Below are 27,565 nucleotides of genomic sequence, written 5' to 3' on the forward strand. Positions count from 1 at the left end.
TTGTACTAAGTACATTGCCTTAACGTCCTTTCTAAGTAAAGAAAATGACGTTATTTGATGGTTTGAGACTTTGATTTTGTATGTTGTCGGACAGCTGCTACTCTCTTTTATTTATTTAAATTTTTCATTTAATTGTTTTTTGGATTGCCCTTCATAATACTAGCACCAAAAAGGTAGTTAATGAATTTATTTTCATTTTTAGGCGGTGGTAGAGGCACTCTTAGGCTTTATTTTTTTTTCTTTTCAAGATTAAGACGTCTGAATCTGAATACATATTTGAATATCAAAATGTGTATTAAGATTAAGATATCTGAATTTGAATACACATCTGAATATATTAAGATGTGTATAAAGATCTGAATATTAAAAATTAAGACTGTTTGATTTATAACATCTGAATGTATAAAATTTATCTTTATTTTAAAAATAATTAGCATAAAATTCAAATGAAATACTAACTAATCTAATATTCTATCAATAAAATATATAATTTTTAAAATATGATAGTTGTTGATGGTGATGACTAACGGGTGAATGCCGACTAGAGGCGGTTGTTGGTGGTAATTTTGGTTGATGATGGTGGTTCATGCTAGTGGCTAGAAGTGATTGGTTGTTGTGGCGATTATGATTGAGGATGGTGGTGGTGGGTAATGATAATTAATAATGACAGGTGGTAGTCTGTGATTGAGTAAGATGGTGGTAGGTTATAATAATGGGCAGTGCCGGCTGTGATTGTTGATAGTGATGTGATGTTTAGTTGTGGTAGTTGAGGTGGATAAATATTGATTGTGGGTGAGAATGATGGTGGTCGGAGTGGTGTAGATGGTGGGTGGTGATGGTTGATAATAGTGGCGGGTATGGTTGAGGATGATGGTGGCGTGGTGGTGGTTGAGTATGGTGGTGGCGGCGGCATGGTGGTAGTTGATAATGGTAGGCGGTGACGCCAGTTAATAATGGATATGTGATAGCATCTTAATGAAATTAAGTCTCTGTTATAGATCTTAATCATACAGACCTATTCAAACCCATTAAGTGGTTGTAAAGTAAAACAAACAAACACACTTAATGATTAAGATCTGAATAATTAACATTCAGACTTTAAAAACAAACACACTTAATGTCTGAGCTCTGAATGATTAAGATTCAGACCTCCATTAAGTGCAAACAAATGAGGCCTTAATCAAGTAAGGGTCATCCAACAGTGTTTCGTTAAAAAAAATTGTTTTATATTGTGTGTTAATAATACAAACTTTAGCTATACCAAAACTAATAAATGTAATATTAGTGAGAAAATAAAATCTTAAAATCATTGCAATCTTAAACTCTAACTAGCTAAAAATCGAACTTTGAATATCCGCTTTATTGACAAAGGTAGTTAACACTTCATGCAAGTCACAACATCCATACAGTACTCTTGTAAAAGTTTAATTTCTAAAACCTAAACATGATTTCTCTCGTTTGTTTTTCTCTTTCTTTTGTGGTCAAAAAAGCAAAAAGAATAATTGTATCGGTCAAAATCTGACCGCTACGGTCGATCCAACCGACATTCCATCCAAACGCGAGACAGTGAAAGACGACATGGTTTATTCTAAATCCCGCACTCATAATACCCGCCAAGTCAAAGAACAACGCTCAGAGGATGACGAAGACAGACGTAGTAGGAAAGTGTATCGAACAAAGCACATAGCAAAGATGTCATAACTATATATATGGGGGAAATCTTTCTGAAAAAAGGGGGTTTCTTCTCTTTCTCTTTCCTCTTCTCCGTAACCTTCATAATAGAAGGAAGAAAAAAGTAATCATGTTTTTCTCCGTCGATTAATGTGAGGCAAAATGAAAAGCTTCAAAAAGATTGTTCACCTCTATTTCGTCTTATGCATTATTTTCTAATTAAGTTTATAGATCTGGAGTTTATTACATTTGACTAAGATTTACCTCTTCATCTTCTTTAATTGATTTAATCAAAGATGTTTCAATATCTTTTGGGTCAAACAATTTGGTGCCGTCTGCGGGGATTTCTTAGTGAAAACTTCCCAATCTCCTCCAGATCAAAAATCAGAAACACGATCATCCATCGAAGCGAATGGTAAGTAAACATCACACGCCAACCCAAATCATGATGCTATAGACAAGCAAAGGTTGCAACCAACATCCTCCCTCGCACGCCGAGCAGCCCACGAGCCATCCAAAACGAGCCTAGCTCGCACAAGATGATGGCAAGAAAAAAAGGGGGAAGGGAAAAAGACCCGAATACGGCTACCGAGTTCAAAAAAAAAAACATCACCTCCGTCAACCATTGAAACTCCAAGCAAAGCAAGCAACGCCACAGGATCCACCTTCTGTTGTTTGCTCAAACAAAAACACAAGCATCGCGCGGGCAATCGCGTGAGGAAACATCCCAAATGAAGAATAGGGAATTGCTACAAAGTGACCAAAATATCGTCCGCCAAACGAGCCCAACTCTTAGGAAATGATACCCCTTGAGTGATACCTCCTCTCCCTCACTAAGAAGTTGTACCGAGAAGGCCATACCAGGGATTTAAAGACCGGGCCGACGAGGGAGAACTCCCCAAGATCAAAAGGTCGACGAGGGAAAAACTCCAACAAGAGTGAGAAATGAGTGCTAAGTAAAGCAGCATCGTTTTCTACTCTCCAATACCACATTCCCCGACTCAAATAAAATAAGGCGAACTGGGACTCCCCCAGAAGATACCCAATTCTCCGGAAAACCCGGAACAACGACGGGTTAATGTTTCAACGGAAGTTAGAAATAACACCCTAAAGTCCAAGGGCCTTCGCCAAAAAGAAGAGTTCGACCTCGATCGAACAACGACGGGTTAATATTTCGACAAAAGTTTGAAATAACGCCATGAAGGCCAAGGGCCTTCATCAAAAAGAAGAGTTCGATCTCAATCGAACAACGACGAGTTAATATTTCGACGAGAGTTCGAAATAACACCCTAAAGGCCAAGGGCCTTCGCCAAAAAGAAGAGTTTGACCTCGATCGAACAACGACGGGTTAATATTTCGACAAAAGTTTGAAATAACACCCTAAAGGCCAAGGGCCTTCACCAAAAAGAAGAGTTCAACCTCGATCGAACAACGACAGGTTAATATTTTGACGAAAATTCGAAATAACACCCTAAATGCCAAGAGCCTTCGCCAAAAAGAAGAGTTCGACCTCGATAGAATAACGACGGTTTAATATTTCGATGAAAGTTCGAAATAACACCCTAAAGGCCAAGGGCCTTCGCCAAAAAGAAGCGTTCGACCTCGATCAAATAGCAACGGGTTAGTGTTTCGACGAAAGTTCGAATAACACCCTAAAAGCCAAGAGCCTTCGCCAAAAAGAAGAGTTCTACCTCGATCGAATAATGACGGGTTAATATTTCGACGAAAGTTCGAAATAAGACTCTAAAGGCCAAGGGCCTTCACCAAAAAGAAGAGTTCGACTTGGTCAAACAACGGCGGGTTAATATTTTAACGAAAGTTCAAAATAACACCCTAAAGGCCAAGGGCCTTCACCAAAAAAGAAGAGTTCGACCTTGATCGAACAACGACGGGTTAATATTTTGACGAAAGTTCGAAATAACACCCTAAATGCCTTGCCTTCGCCAAAAAGAAGAGTTTGACCTCGATCGAACAATGACGGGTTCATATTTCGACGAAAGTTCGAAATAACACCCTAAAGGCCAAGGGCCTTCACCAAAAAGAAGAGTTCAACCTCGATCGAACAACGACGGGTTAATATTTCGACGAAAGTTCGAAATAACACCCTAAGGCCAAGGGCCTTCGCCAAAAAGAAGAGTTCGACCTCGATCGAACAACGACGGGTTAATATTTTGACGAAAGTTCGAAATAACACCCTAAAGGCCAAGGGCCTTCACCAAAAAGAAGAGTTCGACCTCGATCGAACAACGACGGGTTAATATTTTGACGAAAGTTTGATATAACACCCTAAAGGCCAAGGGCCTTCGCCAAAAAGAAGAGTTCGACCTCGATCGAACAATGACGGGTTAATATTTTGACGAAAGTTTGAAATAACACCCTAAAGGCCAAGGGACTTCACCAAAAAGAAGAGTCCGACCTCGATCGAACACCGACGGGTTAAAATTTTGACGAAAATTTGAAATAACACCCTAAAGGCCAAGGTCTTTCGCCAAAAAGAAGAGTTCAACCTCGATCGAACAACGTCGGGTTAATATTTCGATGAAAGTTCGAATTAACACCCTAAAGGCCAAGGGCCTTCACCAAAAAGAAGAGTTCGACCTCGATGGAACAACGATGGGTTAATATTTCTACAAAAGTTTGAAATAACACCCTAAAGACCAAGGGCCTTCGCCAAAAAGAAGAGTTCGGCCTCGATCGAACAACGACGGGTTAATATTTCGACGAATGTTCGAAATAATAACCTCAAGGTCAAAGGCCATCACCGAAGAAAATTGGGACTCACGACGGGATATTATTTCAGTGTAGGCTCGAAAATAACATCCCTGCAACTAAGATCGTTGTTACAAATAGAATTGGATCTCTTTCAGGCTATGACAGGATAGTACCTCGACATAAGCCCAAAAGCATCATCCCGACGGTCAAAGCCGTTATCAGGGTCCTACTCTACCTATGTGACATTAAATTCCCTAAGAGTCGAGAACTCATCACATGGGAATCTACTACTTTGCACCAAAATTATGAAGAGCAAAACAGGAAAGGAAGTACAGAAAGCATATGACAATGGAAAATCCCTCTTTATACAAAGTTACTGCACAAATAGCCGCAGATTACATACGGCTAAAATCAATGGAGTCCAAGAAAAAAAAACAATAAACAACAACAGAAAAGAAAAAAAAAAAGAAGACAAAAAGAGTCTTTCACTCGGCACCATCTCCAGGAAGTCCTCCCTCATCATCCCCGCCCTCATCAGCCTCTGGTGTCGCGGAGTCATATCCACAGTTAACACGAGCCTCTCGTTCCTTCACCCGTGCTCCTTCATACGTGGCCTCGGTAACATTTCCCGCCTCCCACGGACTCTTATATATATCCCGCTGGGCTTCAGCATGAACCCAAAGCTCGTGCAAGTGGCGGGGAACAGCGGCATATGAAGACTCGACTTAAGCCAACAATTGCTCCTTTTCGCCCTCTAGAGCGTCGACCCGATCCCCCAAGGTTGATGCTTCCCATTCGATCTCACCAATGCATTCCTCAAGCCTCGCCTCCCTTAGCATGGCTGTTGCCCTCTCCGATTCCTGCTCGGATTGGAGGACGCAGATAGTGTTCTCCAGGGCCGCCGCCCTTGCCGAAGCCGCTCGATGTTCTCCAACCCGGTAACCTTTCTCTCCAACTCGTCCAATTTTCCCATCCACTCCGCGCTCATCGCCTCGACCCGGATAAGGTTCTGATCCATCTCAGACTTCATTGACCTCAGCTTTCCCTGAAGATATTCATACTCTGCAGCAAACCCTTTGCCTAACTCAAGCTCCTCGTCCTTTGCATGAAGTTGCTCCTCGAGCATGCTACTTCTGGGAATGGCCTCCATCAATTTCTGGTCCCTCTTCTCCAGTTCCTCGCCAAGGGATCAAGCACCAGGATTCTCCTTCAGGCGCTCATGCATCTCACGACACTTATTGCGATAGCGCCGATATTTCTCCAACACCTTCAGGAAAATCTTAGTCCGAATGTCAGCCCTACGAGCGCTCTCAATATCCAACATGTACGTCTGAAAAACGAAAAGATGGGTTAAGACCATATCGTCAAGAAAAATAAAAGGAACATGAAAGAAAGGCAGAATGTACCCTCAAGCCCATTGCGGCCATTTGATGCATTAAGTCAATATCAGGAACATTCCGAAGGGCCTCATTCTCGATAGCGGAACACAAAATGTCGAACTGCGGCACCAGATCCTCCGTGTCCCCCAAGAGATTAATATTCGATGAGATCTCAAGAATAAGGGACGGGCCTCCCGCATGAACCACCAAGCGAGTAAGACCTTCTTCAAACATCCTAACATCATCGGGATCGAGGTCCGACTCAAATTTGTAGTCATCGGCTACGACGCCTTTTACCCTCTCAACAGCCGAGGAGGAAGCACGACCAGGTATTAAGGACGAAGGCCCGTTCGAAAAAACAACAGCAGCCTCAGAAATCTGAGCCCCCATCGCGGCAGGTTGCTGATCAATGACAATGGCAGAAATCTCCATCGATGGGGCAGATACAACGGCTGGCTCTATCTCTACAGGCAGAATGGTATCAACCCTCGCCCCAGATTCCGCCAAGGGAGATTCTTCCTCTAGATGTATTATAGCCGGAGATGTTGTTCCGGACTCCACTCGTCGCCTCTTGAACGACCCCTCTCCTTCCTCAACACGGGAAGATTCATCAGCCGGGTAAGCGGCACGACTCAGAACCTTAGTTTAAGAGGTGGCCTCCGTAGGTATGACCACAGTCGTAGACTCAACTGAAGTAGTCCTCGACGAAGGTCGAGCTGTAGACACTACAGCAGGGCGAGCAGACGATGCAGGCTAGCAAAAAGCTAATGGAGGAGCCCCCGCTCTCCGCACTCTCCCTGACATCGACGAATAGCACATACGAAATCAAGTAAAAAAGGAAAAGGGAAAAATAGCGAACAAAAAAACATCTCACCTGTAAGAGGCTTGCATCCATATTTCTCATAGAAGGTCGACCATGTGCAGATCCCTGCCGTCTGAGGAAGGATAACACTCACCCACTCTCGGATACCTTCAACAGGTGCAGTGGGTAGTTTCGCAGCTGTAAAAACATAATGGTGTTTAGTACTACAACGGAAAGCGGTAGGACATCTCTCTCACTAAAAGTATAGAAACTTACGTGCAAAGTTCCACTTCTCAGGGAACCCCGTAGGATCCGCCACAAGGTGCTCGGTCCGTACATAGAAGTAATTCTCATAAAAGCGACGGTTATCCCTATCGTCCATCTTTACCACCAGACTCTTCGACCCTCGATAACGCATGTGAATCATCATGCCGCGAATGAGCTGAGGGGCGAAAATACTGAGCATGTGCCCCAAAGTGATCTCGCGACCGGCGAGCTCCACAAACTTGAGCAGCATAATGAACAGTTTATACAGGTACGTTGAAAGTTGAGCGGGGAATACCTTATAATAGCGGCAAAAATCTACCACCAGGAGTGGAAGAGGAAGCGTGTATCCAACAATGAAGAGGTAGGCGTAGAACACGCAATACCCTGGACGGTCAAAATGGACTATGTCGTCCCCCACCGCTTGCAGTATTTCGACGTAGCGAGGAATTCTCCACCTAGCCTTTAAATCTACGATCCCCTCTTCATTTATAATAGAGGAGGCAGGTTCCGGCTTCTCCCTAGTGGGTCTGTAGAAGTCAGTCCATGCTTTCCCAAGGCGAGGCAAGATCTAGGCCACCGATGGGATCTCCTCATCCTCTGCCACTTCTGCTCCTCCGGTGGTCAGAATATCACTTTCGGACGCCGGAATTGAGACATGGAGGTTAGCACGAGAAGAATCACCAGCCATTTGTGTAAATTTGGTAAAGCAAATGGATAAAGAAAAGGAAAGATAAAAGTTTTCGACTAACTGGGGAAAATTAAAAATTCAAAGTATCAGAAGGAAAGAATATTCGCAAAGTTCTTTCAAGTAAACCGCAAAGGAGTGTGCCAATCGAATGATGTATTCCTTCTATTTACAAGAGACATAAATCCCCAAGCACGAAATCCAAGAGTCACCAATCGAATCTGATAGGGCATGAAAAGTTTCACTTTCCTGGGAACGTGTGTCAAAATGGAGGCAACCACGAACAACGTTTCGATCCAAATGACGTTTCGGTTCTGAAACAGCCGCAACGGTCCAAGGGTATTAAAAGAGCGTTGTTACCTTACTTGAGCCTAAGGATCATACCCAAGGGGCAGGTAGTCAGATTTCTCTATGATATGTAACAATCATAGTCCGTCCGCCAGGCCCGACAAGGGACAACCCCGGCGGACGGAGGGACTAACTGTATTGGTTCAAATCTGACCGCTACGGTTGATCCAACCGACATCCCGTCCAAGCGGCGAGGCAGTGGAAGACGACATGGTTTATTCTAAAACCCGTACTTACAATACCCGCCAAGTCAAAGAACAACGCTCAGGGGACGACGAAGGCGGACGTAGAAGGAAAGTGTATCGAACCAAGTACATAGCAAAGATGCCATAATTATATATATGGGGGAAAACCTTCTAAAAAGGGGGGCTTCTTCTCTCTCTCTTTCCTCTTCCTTGTAACCTTCATAATAGAAGGAAGAAAAAAGCAATCTCCAAGGGAGCATGTAAAATGTTTTTCTCCATCGATTAATGGGAGGCAAAATCAAAAGCTTCAATAAGATTGTTCACCTCTATTTCGTCTTATGCATTATTTTCTAATTAAGTTCATAGATCTGGAGTTTATTACGTTTGACTAAGATTTACCTCTTCATCTTCTTTAATTGATTTAATCAAAAAGATTTCAATATCTTTTGGGTCAAATAATAATATAATTAGCTTATTAAACCTCTTAGTTAATCGATCATATTTGGATGACGCTATATATTTCATGGCCCTACAAGTTTTCTTTCATTTTATCTAATGGCTAAAGGTTTGATTCTCACTCGTGTGGTCAAAACCTTGGAAACATAAAACTAAGGACTATAGTCTATGTATATTTTAATAAAATTGAATGTAGTCTAATCTAAGGTATTATATTTTTGGTTTTATTTAGATTAAAAGAATATAAGAAACTACCAAATTTCTGGAAAGAAATTGTGTTTTAAATGACAGGATGTCACCCCGACATACGGCATGGTGGGTGTTCATTGTAAAATCAGTTTGTTTCTGTGGCTTTAAGAAGAAAGGAAGCCCTATTATTTAGTGTTCTTATCTAATTATAAATTAATAAAAGATTATTAAATTAATAAAAGGGTACTGAATAATTAAAGGAGTCAAAGTAGAGGTAACAGGACTACTTGAAGTTTGAAAGTAATGCTAATCATGGTTATTTTCTTAGAACGACTTTATGACCTTAAAAAGTAGATTTGGTCAAGTGCTCTCTTCCTTCATCTGAAGAGCTTTTTTTTTTTTTTTTTTAGTTTTATTTATGAGGGAATATTTTACACCAAGTTATCGGGAAAACATGTTGTAATCTAATTTTATATAGAAAAATTAGAATGCGTGTAGTATTATAATACATAATCATCTAATTCCTTTTTTTTTGGTGGGAGGAAAATAGTGTGAATATAAGTATAACCATGAGTTCAACAAAATTTAGTGCTTCAGTCGATGCTACCCTGTCAGCTCAAAACACACACTGTTAATTCTGAATCCGTCAATAGAAAATAAAGAAATTTGACTGTGTGATTTGGTATGCCTAAAATAAGCGCAGAAAGATCCACACACACACATATTCCTCACTACTCCCTCATTTTTCATCCCACTTCCTCCTGCGTATAATAAAAATTAACAAAATAAAACTTGATTTGAAGATTATGACCCTAAAAAATCCTTAAAAAAACATCTTCATTTCCTAGAAATTTAATTCTGTTAAATAACGTAATATTTGCACCACGTGACACTAAAATTAAAAGTAGATAATTGCTCTAATACTAGTTTGCTTTGAGGTCAAGGTTATCAGGAACAAGGTACGAATAAAAAAGGGCATGATAAAATTGTAGATAGCATAGGAACTTCATTTGTTGAGATGTAACGTAAATCCCTTTTCTTTTTTGTTCTAATGTTATAGATATATAGTTGGTCGATATAGCAGCCCCTGTATAACAAATTTTAAATTCCCAAAAATCTTTCGGACACGGAATGAAAGTCCAACACAAATAGAAAGTAACACCATTGAATCATCTCTTCTAGTAAAAGTAAGATGACAGTTTTTAGTAGAGAAATTTTCATAAAGCACTATTGTTTAGTAGTTATTAGCTATTTATAGATACCATTTGTTATATTACGGCTTGTAGATACATTTTCTGTAATTATAAGATGTATTTGATGTATTTAAGCTACTGTATTCATGAATACAATAGCAAAAATAGGCGTGAATCAGGGGAGGCTAGCTAATCAGTTATTGTATTCGACTATATTCACGAGCCGTATTCGTGAATATAGTAACGTAAATTGCTTAAAAAAAGGACCTGTCAACTATTTTAAAAACGGAAACAGAATCAATTAACAAAATAGTCTCCTAATATAACTCAACTAACACAATTATATCACCCATAATCTGTAATTCACGCTTCCAGAAAGATATTCAATCCGAAAAATAGCAAAAAAATAGAGCAATCTCTGGATTTTCTATTCTCCCTTTTTTCTATTGTTCCAGTTTATACCCAGTTCTGTTTTCAACCACGAAAAATCGAGATTGATACAATTGTATACAGAAATTCGATTTAATTCGAGTTTATATATGACAAGTTTAACCGTGTTATTATGTCATTCTGGCAAGTGAAACGGTGAGAGTAACTACGTCAATTATTCGATTGAGGGAATACTGATAAAGGAGTATGTGTCGTATAATGATTTGGTTGCGTCAATTTCTAAGCAACTGGACATAGATTTGAGCTCAAAGTCCATTAAATTCAATACAAAGTAGAAAGAAATTGAACGCCAATGAAAATACACAATGATATGGGTTACAGGGTGTATGTAGAGTTGAAAAAAAAGAACAAAGAATTCGGAATGTATCCTTTGTGCATAACAACAATTGACAAAGAAGTTGTAGCCGGAGGTAGTTTAATTCAAGGTAACATTGTGCAAATAGACGAAGAAGTTCAAAGGTATAAATTTTATTACAGATAATACACTTGCTGTTGATGTTGTCAATTCAGGCTAACCAATTGGGGTGTTCGAACTGGACAAGGATTTGATAAATTCAAAAGCTAAGCAAAGGGAGGTTATGGCTGGAGAAGTATATAAGGATAAGGCTACATTAAAAGAGGTGATGGAGCATTATGCTATATCTGAAAGGTTTCAATTCCGGGTTGATAGGTCTAATGCTATCAGGTTTGAGTGTTCTTAATTATTCATTATTTTTTTGTATATTGTATTCATGGTAGGAGTTGTGAATGGTATATAGATGTATTTAGGTGTATTTGGGAATTTTTACTTGACCTTCACATTTGTACTTTTCTATTTTTTTATGTATTTCAAATACATGTATTCTTTTGTATTATACTGGTAAAAACTTATTACAGTGGCTCTCACTATTTTTTTAGATGTATTAGTTGTATTTAAATATATGCATATAACTATAGGCGTATTCAGAAATATTTAAATGTATACCATTGTATATATTTGTGTTGTATGATAATTTATATATATAGATGTAATAATATATTCAAATGTATATGAGTGTTTTTTTTGTAAGCATTTATACTGATCATATATATATTGATAAATTCTTTGCAGCTATGAATTATTATGTATGTTAGAAAATTGTGAATGGAGGTTTAAGGCTTATAGCATTAACAAATCACAACCATTCAAAGTGAGAGAGTTCAATGATAAGCATACATGTCCGTTGAAGGACAAGATATATGAGCAATACCAGGCAAGTAGCAGCCTTATAGGTTGTATGATTACGCCCAAGCTTACTAATCATAAGAGGAAATACACCCCAAAGGATATAATTAATGATGTGAAATAAGATTTAGGTGAAGATGTTAGCTACGTGTTGGCGTGGCGGGCTAAAGAAAAGGCAATGAATTTTTTGAGAGGTAAATCGGCTGATTCATACAAAAAATTATCAGGATACTTATATATAATAGATATGACATATCCCGGTTCGCACATTAGATTGGTAAAATGGCCAGAAAATAAGTTCATGTATGTGTATATCTTTGTATGCCTTTATAAAAGGGTTCGAGCATTGTCGACCCATTGTGGTTGTGGATGAAAGTCACCTAAAATCTTATTACACCGGAACATTCGTCTCGGCCAGCACGTTGGATGGTACAGGTGAGTATGTGGATTATAATAAAATTTGTTAATATTAATACCTATGTCAAATAAAATGAGTTCCATTTTAAAGATTGAAATACATATTTTAAAAATATGTATGCAATTGTCTTTACAGGTCATATTATGCCGCTAGCATATGGTGTTGTTGATTCAGAGAACGATGCTGCTTGGTCGTGGTTCTTTGAGCAATTCAAGGAAGCATATGGTGAGAGGGAAAACATGTGCATCGTTTCAGATAGGAATGAGAGTATCATCAAATCTGTATCGAGAGTGTATCCAGATGTATCATATTTTGCTTGTATATGGCATCTGTGGAATAACGCATATAAGAAATTCAAAAAGAGCCATGTAGAGTTGAGCGAGATATACTTCTCGATGACAAAAGCATACACACAGGCTGAATTTGACAGTCTAATGGAGAAGGTGGAGAAGGTAGATATTAGGGTGAAAGAATACTACTTGGAGTTAGTTGGATACAAAAAGTGGGCTAGGTTGTATGCACTTGTTAACAGGGGATGGACAATGACGTCAAATATTGCTGAGTCAATCAATGTTGCACAAGTGTCAGCAAGAAAATTGCTAATATACGACTTCCTCGAAGAAGTTAGGAAGATGTTTGGATGTTGGAATCGCAGAAACTGGAAAGTAGCTACACAGACATACACAACTCTTGAAAAAGAATTCCAGGAGATGCTTACTTTGAATGAGGCAATGTCTACACGCATGACCGTAAGTTTTATTTTTATATGTTATTGTATCATATATTTAGCCCGTGTACAAGGTTTAATTTTTTCTAACACAATTTATACTATTTGAAATACAGTCCATATGTTTAGTGTATTGTTAATTGAATTTAATATTTTTGTTTCTATCCATATGCATTTCATAAGCATATATTTAATGTATATAAATATATTCAAAAGGTAAGATATCATTATTTTTGAAATAGGATGTATTCTTCTGTATTCAAACAATTTCATTGTATACAACTGCATATTTCTGAATTCTATATACAAAAATATATTTGTATTAAATACATATTTGATTTAATCCATACTGCTGTAAATTTAATACGTCTATTATATGGTATATAAATGAATTTTTTTTGTTTATATGTGTTCAAAACTTATAGGTCTATGTTTAAATGTAGGTGGTACCATCGACTGAATACTTGCATACAGTGAACGATGAAGAGAGGCAGTACACCGTGTGCCTGTTAGAGAGAAAATGTATTTGTGGGAGGTTTCAAGTTAACGAATTACCATGCCCGCACGCTTGGGCTGTATTGAAGAGAAAGTTTCTAATGCCAGAAGATTATTGTTCTAACTATTACAAATCAAATTCTACTGTAATGACATACAATGTACATGTGTATCCGTTGCCGGACTGAAATAAATGGAATATACCAGCACATATTTTAGAGAAAGTTGTATTACCACCCAAATGGAAAAGACCTCCTGGAAGGCCACAGAAGAAACGCGATAAGCCATTTAGTGAATTGTTGCAGCAGAAAAATCAACATTCATGTAGCATATGTGGGCAGGGAGGACATAATAAGAGAACGTGTAGAAATGCCCCAAGTAGGACTTAGTTCACATTCTGACTTGTATTAGTGCTACAACGATGTGTCATAGATTCAAGTGACATTTTAAAATAATACATTTTGGATTTTTTCGTGAATAGATTCTAGATATAGTTAGTTAGTGTATTCGATTTTTGTGTGAATACATAATTCAGGGTACACTCATAGTCTATATTCGAATACGTCTGACTACATACGGAAAAAAACTGTTATAAACATATGAATATGAGTGTATTATAAAAAGATTTCATGTGTCATTCAGCAATACATAAGTCATTCATTTTTTTGAATACATCTAAATAAATCTAGATACAAAATGTGTTTGGATTTGAGATTGTATAATCTTTCTAAATATACAAACCAAACAAATACATCTGTATACATATGAATACAGTCTGTTAAATTTTGCTAAACACTACTTATTGAATACATTCGAATACATCCTGTTTAATACATACTTATACAATCTATTATACACTGTGTCTGATTTGAATATACAAATCCAACCAAATACATCTGAATACAGCTACATAGATTTGATTCCATATGAATATACCTGTTTACAACAACAACAGACCTAGTTTGATCTCAGCAGGTGGGGTAAGGGTGGGCATCGGTCGGTTATTATGAAAGTACGGTTCGGTTTATCAGTTTTCGGTTTTGTAATATTAATAACCAAATCAAACCAAAGTATTTACGGTTCGGTGCGGTTTTTTCAAAGTTCGGTTCGATTATTTCCAATTTATTTTTTTGGTTTTAAACGGTTCAAGACAAAAGCTGGCCAGACAGAAATACAAAATTTAGTAATGACACGCTAAAACAACTAGGACTACGTCCAATTCCAACACAATATCAGACAAAATGAACCATGAGCAAAATGACAGTGAAGTCCAAGAATTCATCAATCAGCACATTTACTCCACAACACAACTCAAAATGGACTTATCAGGTTCTGTTTCAATCATATTGGGATTGCTTGTTCCGATTCTTCAAGAGACATTTCGCCAAATCCTAAAGAGAATTTCTGGCATTATGGACTGGAAAGTAGAAAGAACAAACAAGAATTTAAGCAAGAGGTTAGATGAGATAGTGGCAAAGAGGATGGAGGAAAAAGATCATAGTTCAAAGGACTTCTTATCGCTTATACTGCAGGCAAAGGAGTATGAGAAGTTAGCTAAGAATGTTTTCACCTCAGATTATATCGGTTTTTCTGTTTAATCGAAAACCAAAATACAAAAACCGTAAACCGCACTGAAAAATTGAAAATTAATAATTTTCAAACCGTGCACCGACCGAAAAACCAAAACCGAAAAACCTAAATTCACGGTTCGGCCGGTTTTTTCGGTTCGGTCGGTAAATGCCCACCCCTAAGGTGGGGTCTGGGAAGGGTAGTCTGTACGCAGACCTTATCCCTACCTAATACAGGTAGAGAGGCTGTTTCCAATAGACCCTCGGCTCAGGAAGGGCAACAAGAAGAAGAGGAAATCAAGGAAGAAAGAAAGATGGAAGATAAAAGAAAAAGGGAGAGATAAAGGATAAGTGGTACCAAATAATAGCAATAGAGAATACAATACCTGAGGCGAACAAAACCACATAACGTAATAAAAATCTAAGAATATGAAGGGACATGCATGCTACTAAGACTATGGATGAACAACTATAAATTTCCTACTAACCTTCTACCTTAATCATCGACCTCCATACCCTCCTATCAAGGGTCATGTCCTCAGTGAGCTGAAGCAGTGCCATGTCCTGCCTAATCACCTCTTCCCAATACTTCTTAGGCCTACCTCGACCTCTTCTCAAACTCTCCATGGCCAACCTCTCACACCTCCTAACAAGAGCATCAATGATTTTTCTCTTAACATGTCCGAACCATCTCAGCCTCGACTCCCGCATCTTGTCCTCCACGGAGGCTACTCCCACTCTGTCCCGAATAGCTTCATTCTTAATCCTATCTCTCCTGGTACATCCATACATCTATCTCAACATACTCATCTCTGCTACTCTCATCTTCTGCACGTGGGAGTTCTTGATTGGCCAACACTCAGCCCCATGCAACATAGATGCACCAAGGCACCTCCCCTTGGATGTGACGCGACACTACATCCATCGCCAAGGCAAATAAAAATGGGATAAGAGCCGATCCCTGGTGCAACCCCATCACCATAGGGAAATGCTTTGAGTCAACACCCACAGTCCTCACCCGAGTCTTAGCATCATCATACATATCCTTAATCACACTAATGTACGCTACTGGAACACCGCTAACCTCCAAACACCTCCACAAGACCTCCCTCGGAACTTTATTGTATGCTTTCTCAAGGTCAATAAACACCATATGCAAATCCTTCTTCCTCTCCCTGTACAGATACACTAATCTCATTACCAGATGAATCACTTTCGTAATCGAACGCCTCGTCATAAATCCAAACTGATTCTCGGAAATAGACACGCACCTCCTCACCCTGGCCTCCACCACCCTCTCCCAAACCTTCATAGTGTGACTCAATAACTTGATACCCCTATAATTATTGCAATTTTGGATATCACCCTTGTTCTTGTAAAGCGGAACCATTGTACTCCACCTCCATTCTTCGGGCATCTTCTTTGTCTTAAAAATAACATTAAACAACCCAATAAGTCACTCCAAACATGCCCGCCCCACGCTCTTTCAGAATTCCACCAGGATTTCGTCTGGCCCCATCGCTCTGCCCCTGCACATCTTACACATCGCCCCTTCCACCTCCTTTATCGTAATCCACCTACAGTACCCAAAATCCCATCGACTCTCGGAGTGCTCCAACTCACCCAACACAATGCATCTATCCCCCTCTTCATTCAACAGTTTATGGAAGTATGTCTGCTATCTTCTCCTAATAAGTGCATCGTCCATTAACATTTTTCCATCCTCATCCTTGATGCACTTGACTTGGTCTAAGTCGCGAGCTTTCCTCTCCCTCACCTTGGCCAACCGGTACAACCTCTTGTCCCCGCCTTTGCCCTCGAGCTCCTTGTACAAACGAGCAAACGCCTCGTTCTTAGCCATCGTAACTGCTAACTTCGCCTCTTTCTTTGCTTTTTGTAACACTCCCAATAAGCCCTTTTTTCCTCCTCGTTTGTACTCTTTACTAGCTTCAAATAAGTAGCTTTCTTAGCTTCTACTTTACCTTGAACCTCTCCATTCCACCACCAGTCCCCTTTATGACCCCCAGGAGAGCTCTTCGTGACCCCTAAGAACTCTCTAGCAGCTACCCTAACGCAATCTGCAGTCGTGAATCACATACTAGACGCGTACCCTTACTTATCCAGGCCCTCATAGACAATAACTTCTCCCCTAACTCCTGAGCTTTGTGCTTGGTCAAGTTACCCCACTTGATCTTAGGTTACCTGCTATCACACCTCCCTTTTACCTACTACCGGAAAGGGTATAAGAGAGTTTTCTCCAATTTAAGTGACAATCAAAATGGGATTATTTTATTTAGAAATCAAAGTCGCCACTTCGGATGATTTATGGTGTCCCAAGTCACCGGTTTAAATCCTGAATCGAGGAAGGTTGACTATTATCTTATGGTCTGCGAACACAGAAATCCAGATAAGGAATTTTGTTAACCCGGGAGAAGGTGTTAGGCATTCCCGAATTCCGTGGTTCTAGCACGATCGTTTTGATCATACTTGGCTTATTAAATTGTCTAATTACTCATTTTAGAACCTATGTGCATTTGCCTCTTTTAACTAAGAAATTATCTTAAAACAGGTCACGCGTTCGTGTACCCATTTGTTTGGCGCATCAAAAATTATGTCACGCAAACGTGTCCACAATTAATAACGCTTTATTATTATTAAGAAAGTTTGGTCGAAGTTGCGCGAACGTATACTCCAGTTTTGTTTTTAGAATCGTAATTATGTCACGCGAACGTGTACACAACCACGATAGTTTGATTAAATGCGTGCCTAAAAGAAACATTTCTACGGATGTTTATTCTTAATAATCTAATTACAGCATTGGTGAGGGTCATAAGTGATTTAATTAAATGGCACACCTCAATCTAATTAAAAGAGTTACTCTAACCAACGTAATATGAGGCCACTCTTGCACAACTATTAGCTGAAAGGAAAATGGTATTTGTACTAGGCCTTTAAGTATTTGGGCCACGTCTGTTTTGGGCTTTTATCCGCATAAATGGTTTAAAAAGAGAACTAGGCTCGAAGGCGAGCCCAAGGAATGAGATTAAGCAAACGTCCGCCCATCTCCAAACGACACCAAAATCCAGACCCAAAGTAAGCTAATTCTGATGAAAAGAAAAGGCTGAGGGGCGTGGGACTCAAGATCGAGTCCAAACAGAGCGGAGGAAACATCTGAAGCCTAAGAAAGCTAGTTGAGCCCATTTGACTCTGATTAACATGCAACAATATGATGTACAAAGCTCTAAATGCTACAACGCCCAGATAACCATATCACACATCTAAAAGAAACACTGTTTTGAATTTAATTGAATTAGTAACATAAGGATAAGGCTATGCAGCGTTCAAATCTCAATTTAGCTCAAGCTGAATTATAAACAATTTGATGAAATTCACACCTCAATTTAACCTTTCTAATACAAACAGTAGTGGAAATCTTACACAATTGGAATATTTAGCACTTGTCAAACTAACAACTTATTGCTTCTCAAGAACACAAATGTTCAAACCATACTATAGAAAGAAATAAGCCAATAGATTGTAATGTGACCAACCCTGAATCTGAAAATCCATACTGGCTTCAACAATCTTAAACAAAACCAAAAAAAAAAGTGTTCAACCTAACTTAGACCCCTACTTCAAGAAGTTCAAACATTCTACATATCCAACAAACAAAGCCTTAGCCAATTTACAAACCAACATGCTAAACTAGGATATTGATCCAGACTTACAAGCGAGATTCAAACCAGTAACATAAATGAGCAAATAAAACACATAAAGGAAAACTAAACTACTACAGAAACTGAATGATCTAAAAGAACATAATAATAGAATTTAACAAGCAACATCAACAATGGGATTTCCAATGTTGGATTACATATTTGCACTTCAACATGTCATTCAGGGTCCAAGAAATACCTGTATGTCAAAACAGAGCAAATGAAAGTGAAGGTTTCAGCAATAGTAGGAAACAGGGACCAAGCAACAGATCAACATCAGGATTTTGCTTCTTTTAAACTCTTTTTGAACCCATAAAACCCAGAAATTTCATGAAGAACCCTTTAAGTACTCTAAGAAGAAGAATCAGAAAACAATTTGAGGCAGACTGATCAAAGGAATGTAGAGAATTTTAGGGTATTTTTTAGAGTGTCAATTTTCAGAGAGTGATTTTTTTGAGTCTAAATCCCTCTGTGAAGTCTGTGAATAGGAGTCCCTTTATAAGGGAGAAAAATCTCAGCTCCTCTCCCATGTTCCCTCTCCCCAGAAAAAGAATATTTCCTAACCAATTTTACAGCTGTCCCTTTCTTATCCAATCCCAGCACCTTTTTTACAACAAATCGGGACAGCTAGTGCTATTCTAGAACCTTCCTAAAACAACCAGCCCAGAATTTCATTTTTTTACTTTCCAGTTAACCCCCATCAGACTTTATTTCTTGCAAATAACCCCCTCAAACTCGACCTAATTTCTAATTTTCAGACGCCCTAAATTTCCATATTACCTTAACCCCCTCAAATTTCAACAAACAAATGGATATGAGCAATTTTAGCCAATCACACTACTTAACAAATAATTGATAACTTATGCAACTAATTAGACATACATGCACTAACTGATTATGCACTAAAACAAAATATATTCACCGAATTTGGATATCAATCCGGCCAAGACAGGCAGACCAAACAAGAATCAATAATTAAACCTAAACCATGCAATTAGCTATTTCCTAACACACGAGACCATCCTAACAAACCACAAATTGTTGCTACTTGAATTTCTTTATCCGGTTAAAAAGAGAAAGAGAGAAAACGAAATAGAAAAATAGAAGGATCGGGAAAGGAAAATAAAGGAGGAGAAGAAGAAAAGGAAACATAGAAAGAAAAAGAAGAAAGGAGAAACAGAAATACCTAAAATAGGTAAATAGATGGTTGTCTTGAACGGACCTCCGACATTCTCCAATTTAAACCAAAATTAGTATTAATCGAATGTTCTTGTTGAGAACAAACGATCAATACAAGTTTCAGGTCAAATCGTTCTTGGAAACTTAGAAGAACTGGAATAGATCTTTCCTTTTTTTTAGATCTAAAATTGGTCGGATTTTGTGGCGATTTTGTAAAGTTGATATGGAATTAAGGCTTAGGAGTGTGAGGTGTGAATTCAGGGATGTTTGGAGGCATTTAGGGAGTTTCCACCGACAGAGAAGGTGAGGGGTTTGGGGTGGCTAGGGTTAGGATGTTTGAGAGAGAAAGAGATAGAGAAATGAAGAGGTTCGATGAGGTTTGGGGGATTTGAGGGGGGGGGATGGGGGAGGTTTTGACAATTATAAGGAAAGGGGGAAGTGAGTTCCCAGCCATTGGATCATCAAAGATAAACAATTGGGATGAAACGTCTCAAACGACGTCGTTTCAGGGTGAGGCAGGATTGGATCGGATATGCTGGAATTGGGCTGGGTCGGATTGATGGGAAAAAGGGGTTGGGCTTTAGCATTTGGTCCAAACAACAACCCTTTATTTTACTAATTCTCTTTTTCCATTTGTTTTTCTTTTCCTTTTTAATTAATTAAAACACCTAAATTAACCTCAAATTAATCTAAGTTGTAAAATTAAACTAATTATCAAATTACAAAATTTATAAAAATTACGTGATTTTTATTAAAAGGTAAAAATGTAAAATGATCCATTTTTTGTGATTTTTATTTTTTAATAAAACAAATAATTAACTCATTAATCCTAAAAATGTAAAAACAAAACCTAATTGCAATGCATGGTATTTTTGGAATTTTCATGATTTTAACAAAAATAAACATGCACAGAAATGCAAACAATTAGCGCAAATTCCCACAAAATTCTATAATTACTATAGGGCAAAAATCACGTGCTCACAGCTTCCCCTCTTTGCTCGAAAACACGAAGAGTTTTCGTGCAAAGATAAATTAAGTGGATACAAGCGATTTTTGCTCGTTTGAATACTCCGTGGGAAGAAATTTTGAAAGATTTGACCGCACCTTGCTTCCGAGGTTGCCTACATATCCTTGGCTATAAAGGAATCAGGTCAGTGTAGTTCGAGAAGTTTTGGTAGCTGGGACTACCGGGAAGTTGTGATTTCACTGTTGCTGCTGCTGCTACAGCTTGCTGAACTCCTTATTACACCAAGACAAAATAAAAGAAGGTAGACTAAACTATGATCTATGAATTAGAAGAATCCTATCTATAATCTTCAAACTTGATCTTGCAGTTTCTGCTGCTCTATTGACTTGTACTCTCCAGGTGAGATTCCTTTGCTACTGCCTTGAATTGCATTCTGAAGTGAATTCCCTTATTCTCCAGGTGGCACCTGATTGCGAACATTTGTACTGTATTCCCTTGTTCTCCAGGTGGGCGCCTAATTACCAAAATTTGAAATGTATTCCCTTTGTTACCTTAAACTGTTTTCCCTTGAAACCTGTGATGTCTTCCTTTGAAACTTGAACTGCTTTCCTTATTCTCCAGGTAGGAGCCTGATTGCCAAAACTTGAAATGTATTCCCTTGCTCTCCAGGTGGGTGCCTGATTGCCAACATTTGAACTGTATTCCCTTGTTCTCCATGCGAGCGCCTGGTTACCAAAACTTGAATTGTATTCCCTTTGTTACCTTAAACTGTTTTCCCTTGAAACCTGTATTGTCTTCCTTTGAAACTTTAATTGTATTCCCTTGCTCTCCACATGGGCACCTGATTGCCAAACTTCAACTGTATTCCCTTGCTCTCCAGGTGGGCGCCTAATTGCCAAAACTTGAACTGTATTCCCTTGCTCTCCAGGTGGGCGCCTGATTGCCAAAACTTGAACTGTATTCCCTTGCTCTCCAGGTGGGCGCCTGATTGTCGAAACTTGAATTGTATTCCCTTGCTCTCCAGGTAGGCGCCTGATTGCCAAAACTTGAACTTCTTTTCCTCAAAACTTGACTTGTTTTCCCTCAAAACTTGAACTGCTTCTCCTTGTTCTCCAGGTGGGCGCCTAATTGCCAACACTTTAACTGTTTTTCCTTGAGACTTGAACTGCTTCTCCTTGTTCTCCAGGTGGGTGCCTGATTTCCAACACTTGCACTACTTTTCCCCCAAAACTTGCCTTGTTTTCTCTTGTTCTCTAGGTGGGCTCCTAATTGCTGAACTCGAACCGTCTTCCTTTCCTCTGAAACTTGAATTGTTTTCCCTTGAAGCTTGAACCATTTTCCCTTTTCTCTAGGTGGGTGCTTGATTACTGAGCTTGACCCACTTTCCTTTGAACTTGTGCCGTCTTACCTTGTTCTCCAGATGGGCGCCTGATCGCTGAACCTGAACTGCTTTCTCTTGAGACTACTTTTCCTTGGAACTGTCTTCCCTTGTTCTCCAGGTGAGTGCCTGACTGCTGAACCTGAATTGTCCTCTTCTTGAAACTGCTTTTCTTTTGAACTGTCTTCCCTTGTTTCTCCAGGTGGGTGCCTGATTGCGTGAGCATGAACTACTTTCTATTCTTGAAACTCGCATTGTTTTCCCTTATTCTCCAGATGGGTGCCTAATTTCGACAAAACAGATAAAACAAAAGAAATTTTTCTGCCCCAGTTTGATATTAGGAACATCTGTGAGTGTCAACCGATTCTTGTTATCAAATGAATTCTAAACTAAATTCCTTTATCCTGAAAATTTCAGATCAAGCCTCATCTCAAAAGTGAAAAACTTAAATGCCGAATTATACTTTCCAAAATTAGACCTCTCGTCAGACCTTTTTCATTTGCGAGGGTCTTAAAACTTACTAAATTCTCTTATCCAGGGGGATACTGGAGCTTACTACCGAGCATGTTTGGCACCTGCTTTCCTCACGGAGGGTTTCTCCGAAACAAACGAAATTTCCTGCCCCTGTTTCAACCAAAGAAAAATCTTGTCAGTTTGAAAATGTGGTGGTTAGTTTGCGACATTCTTGCTGAGGGTGGCCTTTCCACTGCCGTACTTTGTTATGCTCAGCTGCATCTGACTGACAAAGAGTTATTTCACCTTCTAATTGAACCTTAACCACAAAATTTTGAATGACCCGAGCGCCCTATAATCGACCTGCTGTTTTTAATATGTCTGTCTCTCCCTCATCTGAACCTCTGTGTTTCTCCCCCACAATTCACGAAACCACTTGATCACTTGAACCTCGGCTAACACCTTATTTTCCATTTTTCATTGTGCTATTTCTGGTATGCTGTGGCCACACTTTGCTTCCGTGCAATTTGAAAGTTGGTAATATGCTTTGCAATTCTTTCGTTTGCTTAACAAGGCTAACATCGAAAAAGCCTTAGAGAAATAGACCCAAAAGGAAATGAAATGCAATGACTTCGAGAGTTATGAATAGAGAAGAGAATTAAAACAGAAGACTATTTGAAGAAGAAAGGGAAAAATGACTTATCTGAGTGAAGCTGCTGACATCAATGGTCATGACATGCACTTCGAGTTAATCATCCTAGTCCATTCAGTCAATCTTCTTTCAGTCTTCACACTTTATGCTTGAGGTTCCCATAATCCGACTCCTTTGCAAAGTCAACAACCTTATTTGGCTTGCGGTGCCCTGAATGGTTTTCACCAGAAAACCTCTCTCATTTATTCATCTCTCAACTCACCGTTACCTTACGATTCCCGTGAGAGTTTTTACCAATAAGACTCTCTCATTTTTTATTTTTTCTACTTGGAACAGAGTGTTTCCCCTGATATGAATTACTTCTACTTGCTCGACTTGGCATCTCCCGAAGACTGATCAGAAGGTCTTTCTTTGAACCGTAATGTGGGCTTTTGGATAGGGTTAGAAAGAAAGGGTATCACAAAGGCTCAAAATAGCTTGAATGAGTTCAAAATTACAACAACACAACTTTCCGCCCCAGTTTCTTTGCTTGGGGACTTTTGAATTTTTATTTTGATGGGACCGAACCATAAGGCTGCCTACGTATCCTTAAAAGGAATCAGGTCGAATGTAGTTCATAACATAGGAATTTCTTTGTTTTTGTACTTTTCTCTTTTCTTTCTCTTTCTCTCTTTTTTTATTTTCCTTTCTCTTTTTCTTTTTCCTTTCTCTTTTTTTCTTTTTTTCTTTTTCTTTTTTTCTTTTCTCTTTTCTTTTCTTTTTTTTTCTTTTTCTCTTCTCTTTTCTCTTTTCTTTTTACTTACCTTTTGCGTTCGTGCTTCTGAATTTTGCTACTGATTCCAAAAGAGGGGTATGAAAGGGAATAAATAAGGCTCAAAGGGGTAACGAAGGATAAAGTGTTTAGATAGCAGAATAAAATGCCTTCGCCATTCCAATCTTCAAAATAAGCCAAGTACAAATAACAATTAAACAAACCAAAGAAATCATACATAATATCTTTTGACTGCGTCAGAATTGATAGCCATGTCTACACATTTGCCTTCTATATCTGTTAAATACAAAGCACCATTGGACAACACTCTTGTTACAATGAACGGTCCCTACCAATTTAGGGCGAACTTGCCTTTCGCTTCAGCCTGATGTAGAAGGATACGTTCCAATACTTGCTGACCCATTTCAAACTTTCGCGGGCACACCTTCTTGTTGTATGCTCTTGTCATTCTCTTTTGATACAACTGGCCATGACACACTTCTGCCAATCTTTTCTCATCAATCAAACTCAATTGCTCCAGACGGGTTTTGACCCACTCATTATCATCAATTTCGGCTTCAACAACAATTCGAAGGGATGGAATTTCAACTTCCGCGGGTATCACTATTTCAGTGCCATATGCCAACAAATAAGTAGTTGCACCTACTGAAATGCGAACACTAGTGCGATAACCCAACAACGCAAAGGGCAACTTTTCATGCCATTGCCTCAACCTTGTACCATTTTCCGAAGTATCCTTTTATGTTCTTGTTGGCTGCCTCAACTGCTCCATTTGCCTTGGGGCGGTACGGGGTGGAATTTCGATACGTAATCTTAAACTGTTGACATACCTCTTTCATCAGATGGCTATTAAGATTAGCACTATTATCTGTGATGATCACCTTTAGGATCCCGAACCGACAAATGATATTGGAATGAACAAAATCGACCACTACCTTCTTGGACACAAATTTGAAAGTTTTAGCTTCAACCCACTTAGTAAAGTAGTTAATGGCCACCAGAATAAACCTATGCCCATTGGATGTTGCTGACTCAATTGGTCCGATGACATCCATACCCCAAGTAACAAAGGGCCATGGTGCGGACATTGTGTGCAATTCAGATGGCGGAGAATGAATCAAATCTCTGTGTACTTGGCATTAATGATATTTGCGCACAAAACCGATACAATCTCGCTCCATGGTAAGCCAATAATAACCTACTCGGAGAATTTTCCTTGCCAGAACATACCCATTCATATGTGGCCCGCAAACCCCGGAATGCACTTCGGTCATGATAGTTGTGGCTTGTCTAGTATCTATGCATCTTAACAATCCAAGATCTGGAGTTATTTTGTACAAAACTCCTCCACTGAAGAAATATCCACTTGCCAAACTTCAAATTGTTCTCTTTTGATCCCCCGTGGCTTGTACCAGATATACCCTCGACCTGATGTACTCCCTGATATCGTGGACCCAAGGTTCACCGTCAAGTTCTTCTTCCACCATATTACAGTAAACATGCTGATCACGGACCTGAATATGAAAGGGTCAATATAAGCCTTATCTGGATGATGTAATATCGACGCCAGAGTAGCCAATGTGTCAGCAACCTCATTGTGGATCCTAGGGATATGCCTGAACTCCACTGATCTGAACCACTGACAAAGATCTTATACACATTGTCGATACAGTATGAGCTTCAAATCTCGAGTCTCCCATTCTCCCTGAAACTAGTGCACTAACAGATCTGAATCTCCCAAAACCAACACTTCCTGGATTCCCATGTCCACAGCTAACCTTAACCCCAAAATGCACGCTTCGTAGTCTGCCATGTTGTTGGTACAATAGAAATAGAGCTGAGCAGTGATAGGGTAGTGGTACCCTATTTCAGAAATAAGTACAGCTCCTATTCCAATGCCTTTCATGTTAGCGGCCCCATCAAAGAAGAGTTTCCAATCAGGCTTTTCATTCTTCTCAACCTCGTCAATATGCATTACCTATTCATCAGGAAAGTAGGTCCTCAAAGGTTCATATTTTTCATCCACCGGGTTCTCGGCCAAAGCTTGGGCTTTCATCACCGTCTGAGTCAAATATACGATGTCAAATTCTGTGAGCAAGATCTGCCATTTTGCAAGCCTTCCTGTGGGCATGGGCTTCTAAAAGATATACTTTAAAGGATCCAGGAAAGAAATAAGGTAAGTAGTGTAGGATAACAAATAATGCTTCAACTTCTGTGCTACCTAAGTCAGGGTGCAACATGTCCTTTCAAGGGGTGTATACTTAACCTCATAAGATGTGAACTTCTTGCTAAGATAATAGATGGCTTGCTCTTTCCTGCCAGTGATGTCATGCTGACCCAACACACAACCAAATGAGTTATTCATGGCTGTCAAATAAAGAATCAAAGGTTTGTCGGGTTCCGGCGGGACCAACACAGGTGGGTTTAACAAATACTCTTTGATCTTATCGAATGCTTCCTGGCACTCATCAGTCCATTTAACCACAACATCCTTCTTTAGCAACTTAAAGATGGGCTCACAAGTGTCGTGAGCTGAGCGATAAACTTGCTGATGTAGTTCAGCCTCCCTAGCAGACTCATCACCTCGGTCCTGTTCTTTGGCGGTGGCAATTCCTGGATAGCTTTGATCTTTGACGGATCCAACTCAATGCCCCACCAACTGACTATGAACAATAACAGTTTCCCAGATGGAACACCAAATGTACACTTTGTAGGGTTGAGATTAAGATTGTACCTGCGGAGCCTCTAGGAAAACTTTCTCAAATTTCTGACGTGGTCAGACTGCTTCCTGGACTTTATGATCATATAATCCACGTAGACCTCAATCTCCTTATGTATCATGTCATGGAATATGGTAGTCATTGCCCTCATGTAAGTTGCCCTAGCATTTTTCAAACCAAAGGGCATGACCCGGTAGCAATATGTTCCTCACGGCGTGATGAATGCCGTCTTTTCCACATCTTCCTCATCGATTAAGATCTGATGATACCTCGCATATCAGTCCACAACAGACCCAATCTCGTGCTTGGTACAACTGTCAATCAAAATGTGGATATTTGGCAGTGGGAAATTGTCCTTTGGACTTGCTTTGTTGAGGTCACAGTAGTCAACACACACTCTAGTCTTACTATCTTTCTTTGGCACAGGCACAATATTGGCTAACCACGTGGGATACTGCGTGACTCAAATGACCTTTGCATCAAGCTGCTTTGTGACTTCTTCTTTAATCTTCACACTCATATCATTTTTGAACTTTCTCAACTTCTGCTTGACGGGAGGGAATGCTGGATCAATTGGCAATTTGTGGACCACCAGATTGGTACTCAAGCCTGGCATGTCATCATATGACCATGCAAAAATATCCTTATATTCCTATAATGCTTTAATTATTTCTTCCCTAATTTGTGGTTCAAGATGGACACTTATCTTAGTTTCTCTGACATTATCTGGATCCCTTAGATTGATTGCTTCCATATCATTCAGATTAGGCTTGGGTTTTTCTTCAAAGTGATTTAGTTCCTTACTAATCTCTTCAAAGGGCTCATCCTCATCATATTCTGATTCTTCATCACACTCTATTTCTTGGATTATTATTTCAGAATTAGATTGACTTTTATGATTTGGCCAAAAATTCCTCATGCATGTGATGTCATTGAAACCAGCATAAAAAGAATTGTACAGAGAAGAAAGGAAACAAAA

At 39.2% G+C, this 27,565-nt stretch overlaps 1 protein-coding gene across 1 annotated transcript; it reads left to right on the forward strand.

Moving 5' to 3' along the window:
- Positions 1-10,629: 10,629 nt before the first annotated feature.
- On the forward strand, positions 10,630-13,369 carry LOC107771836 (uncharacterized). Its single transcript, XM_075218735.1, has 4 exons — positions 10,630-10,762; positions 11,878-11,976; positions 12,095-12,708; positions 13,130-13,369. The coding sequence occupies exons 1-4, from the start codon at positions 10,630-10,632 to the stop codon at positions 13,367-13,369; spliced, it is 1,086 nt and encodes a 361-aa protein (XP_075074836.1).
- Positions 13,370-27,565: the final 14,196 nt, after the last annotated feature.

The sequence above is a fragment of the Nicotiana tabacum genome, chromosome 7 (assembly GCF_000715075.1).
Source record: "Nicotiana tabacum cultivar K326 chromosome 7, ASM71507v2, whole genome shotgun sequence".
Taxonomy (NCBI): Eukaryota; Viridiplantae; Streptophyta; class Magnoliopsida; order Solanales; family Solanaceae; genus Nicotiana; species Nicotiana tabacum.

Coding starts and splice junctions, on each gene's coding strand:
- LOC107771836 (XM_075218735.1), top strand. CDS start 10,630: ATGAAAATACACAATGATATGGGTTACAGGGTGTATGTAGAGTTGAAA. Junction 10,763..11,877: donor CGGAGGTAGTTTAATTCAAG/GTAACATTGTGC, acceptor CCTTTATAAAAG/GGTTCGAGCATTGTCGACCC. Junction 11,977..12,094: donor CAGCACGTTGGATGGTACAG/GTGAGTATGTGG, acceptor TTGTCTTTACAG/GTCATATTATGCCGCTAGCA.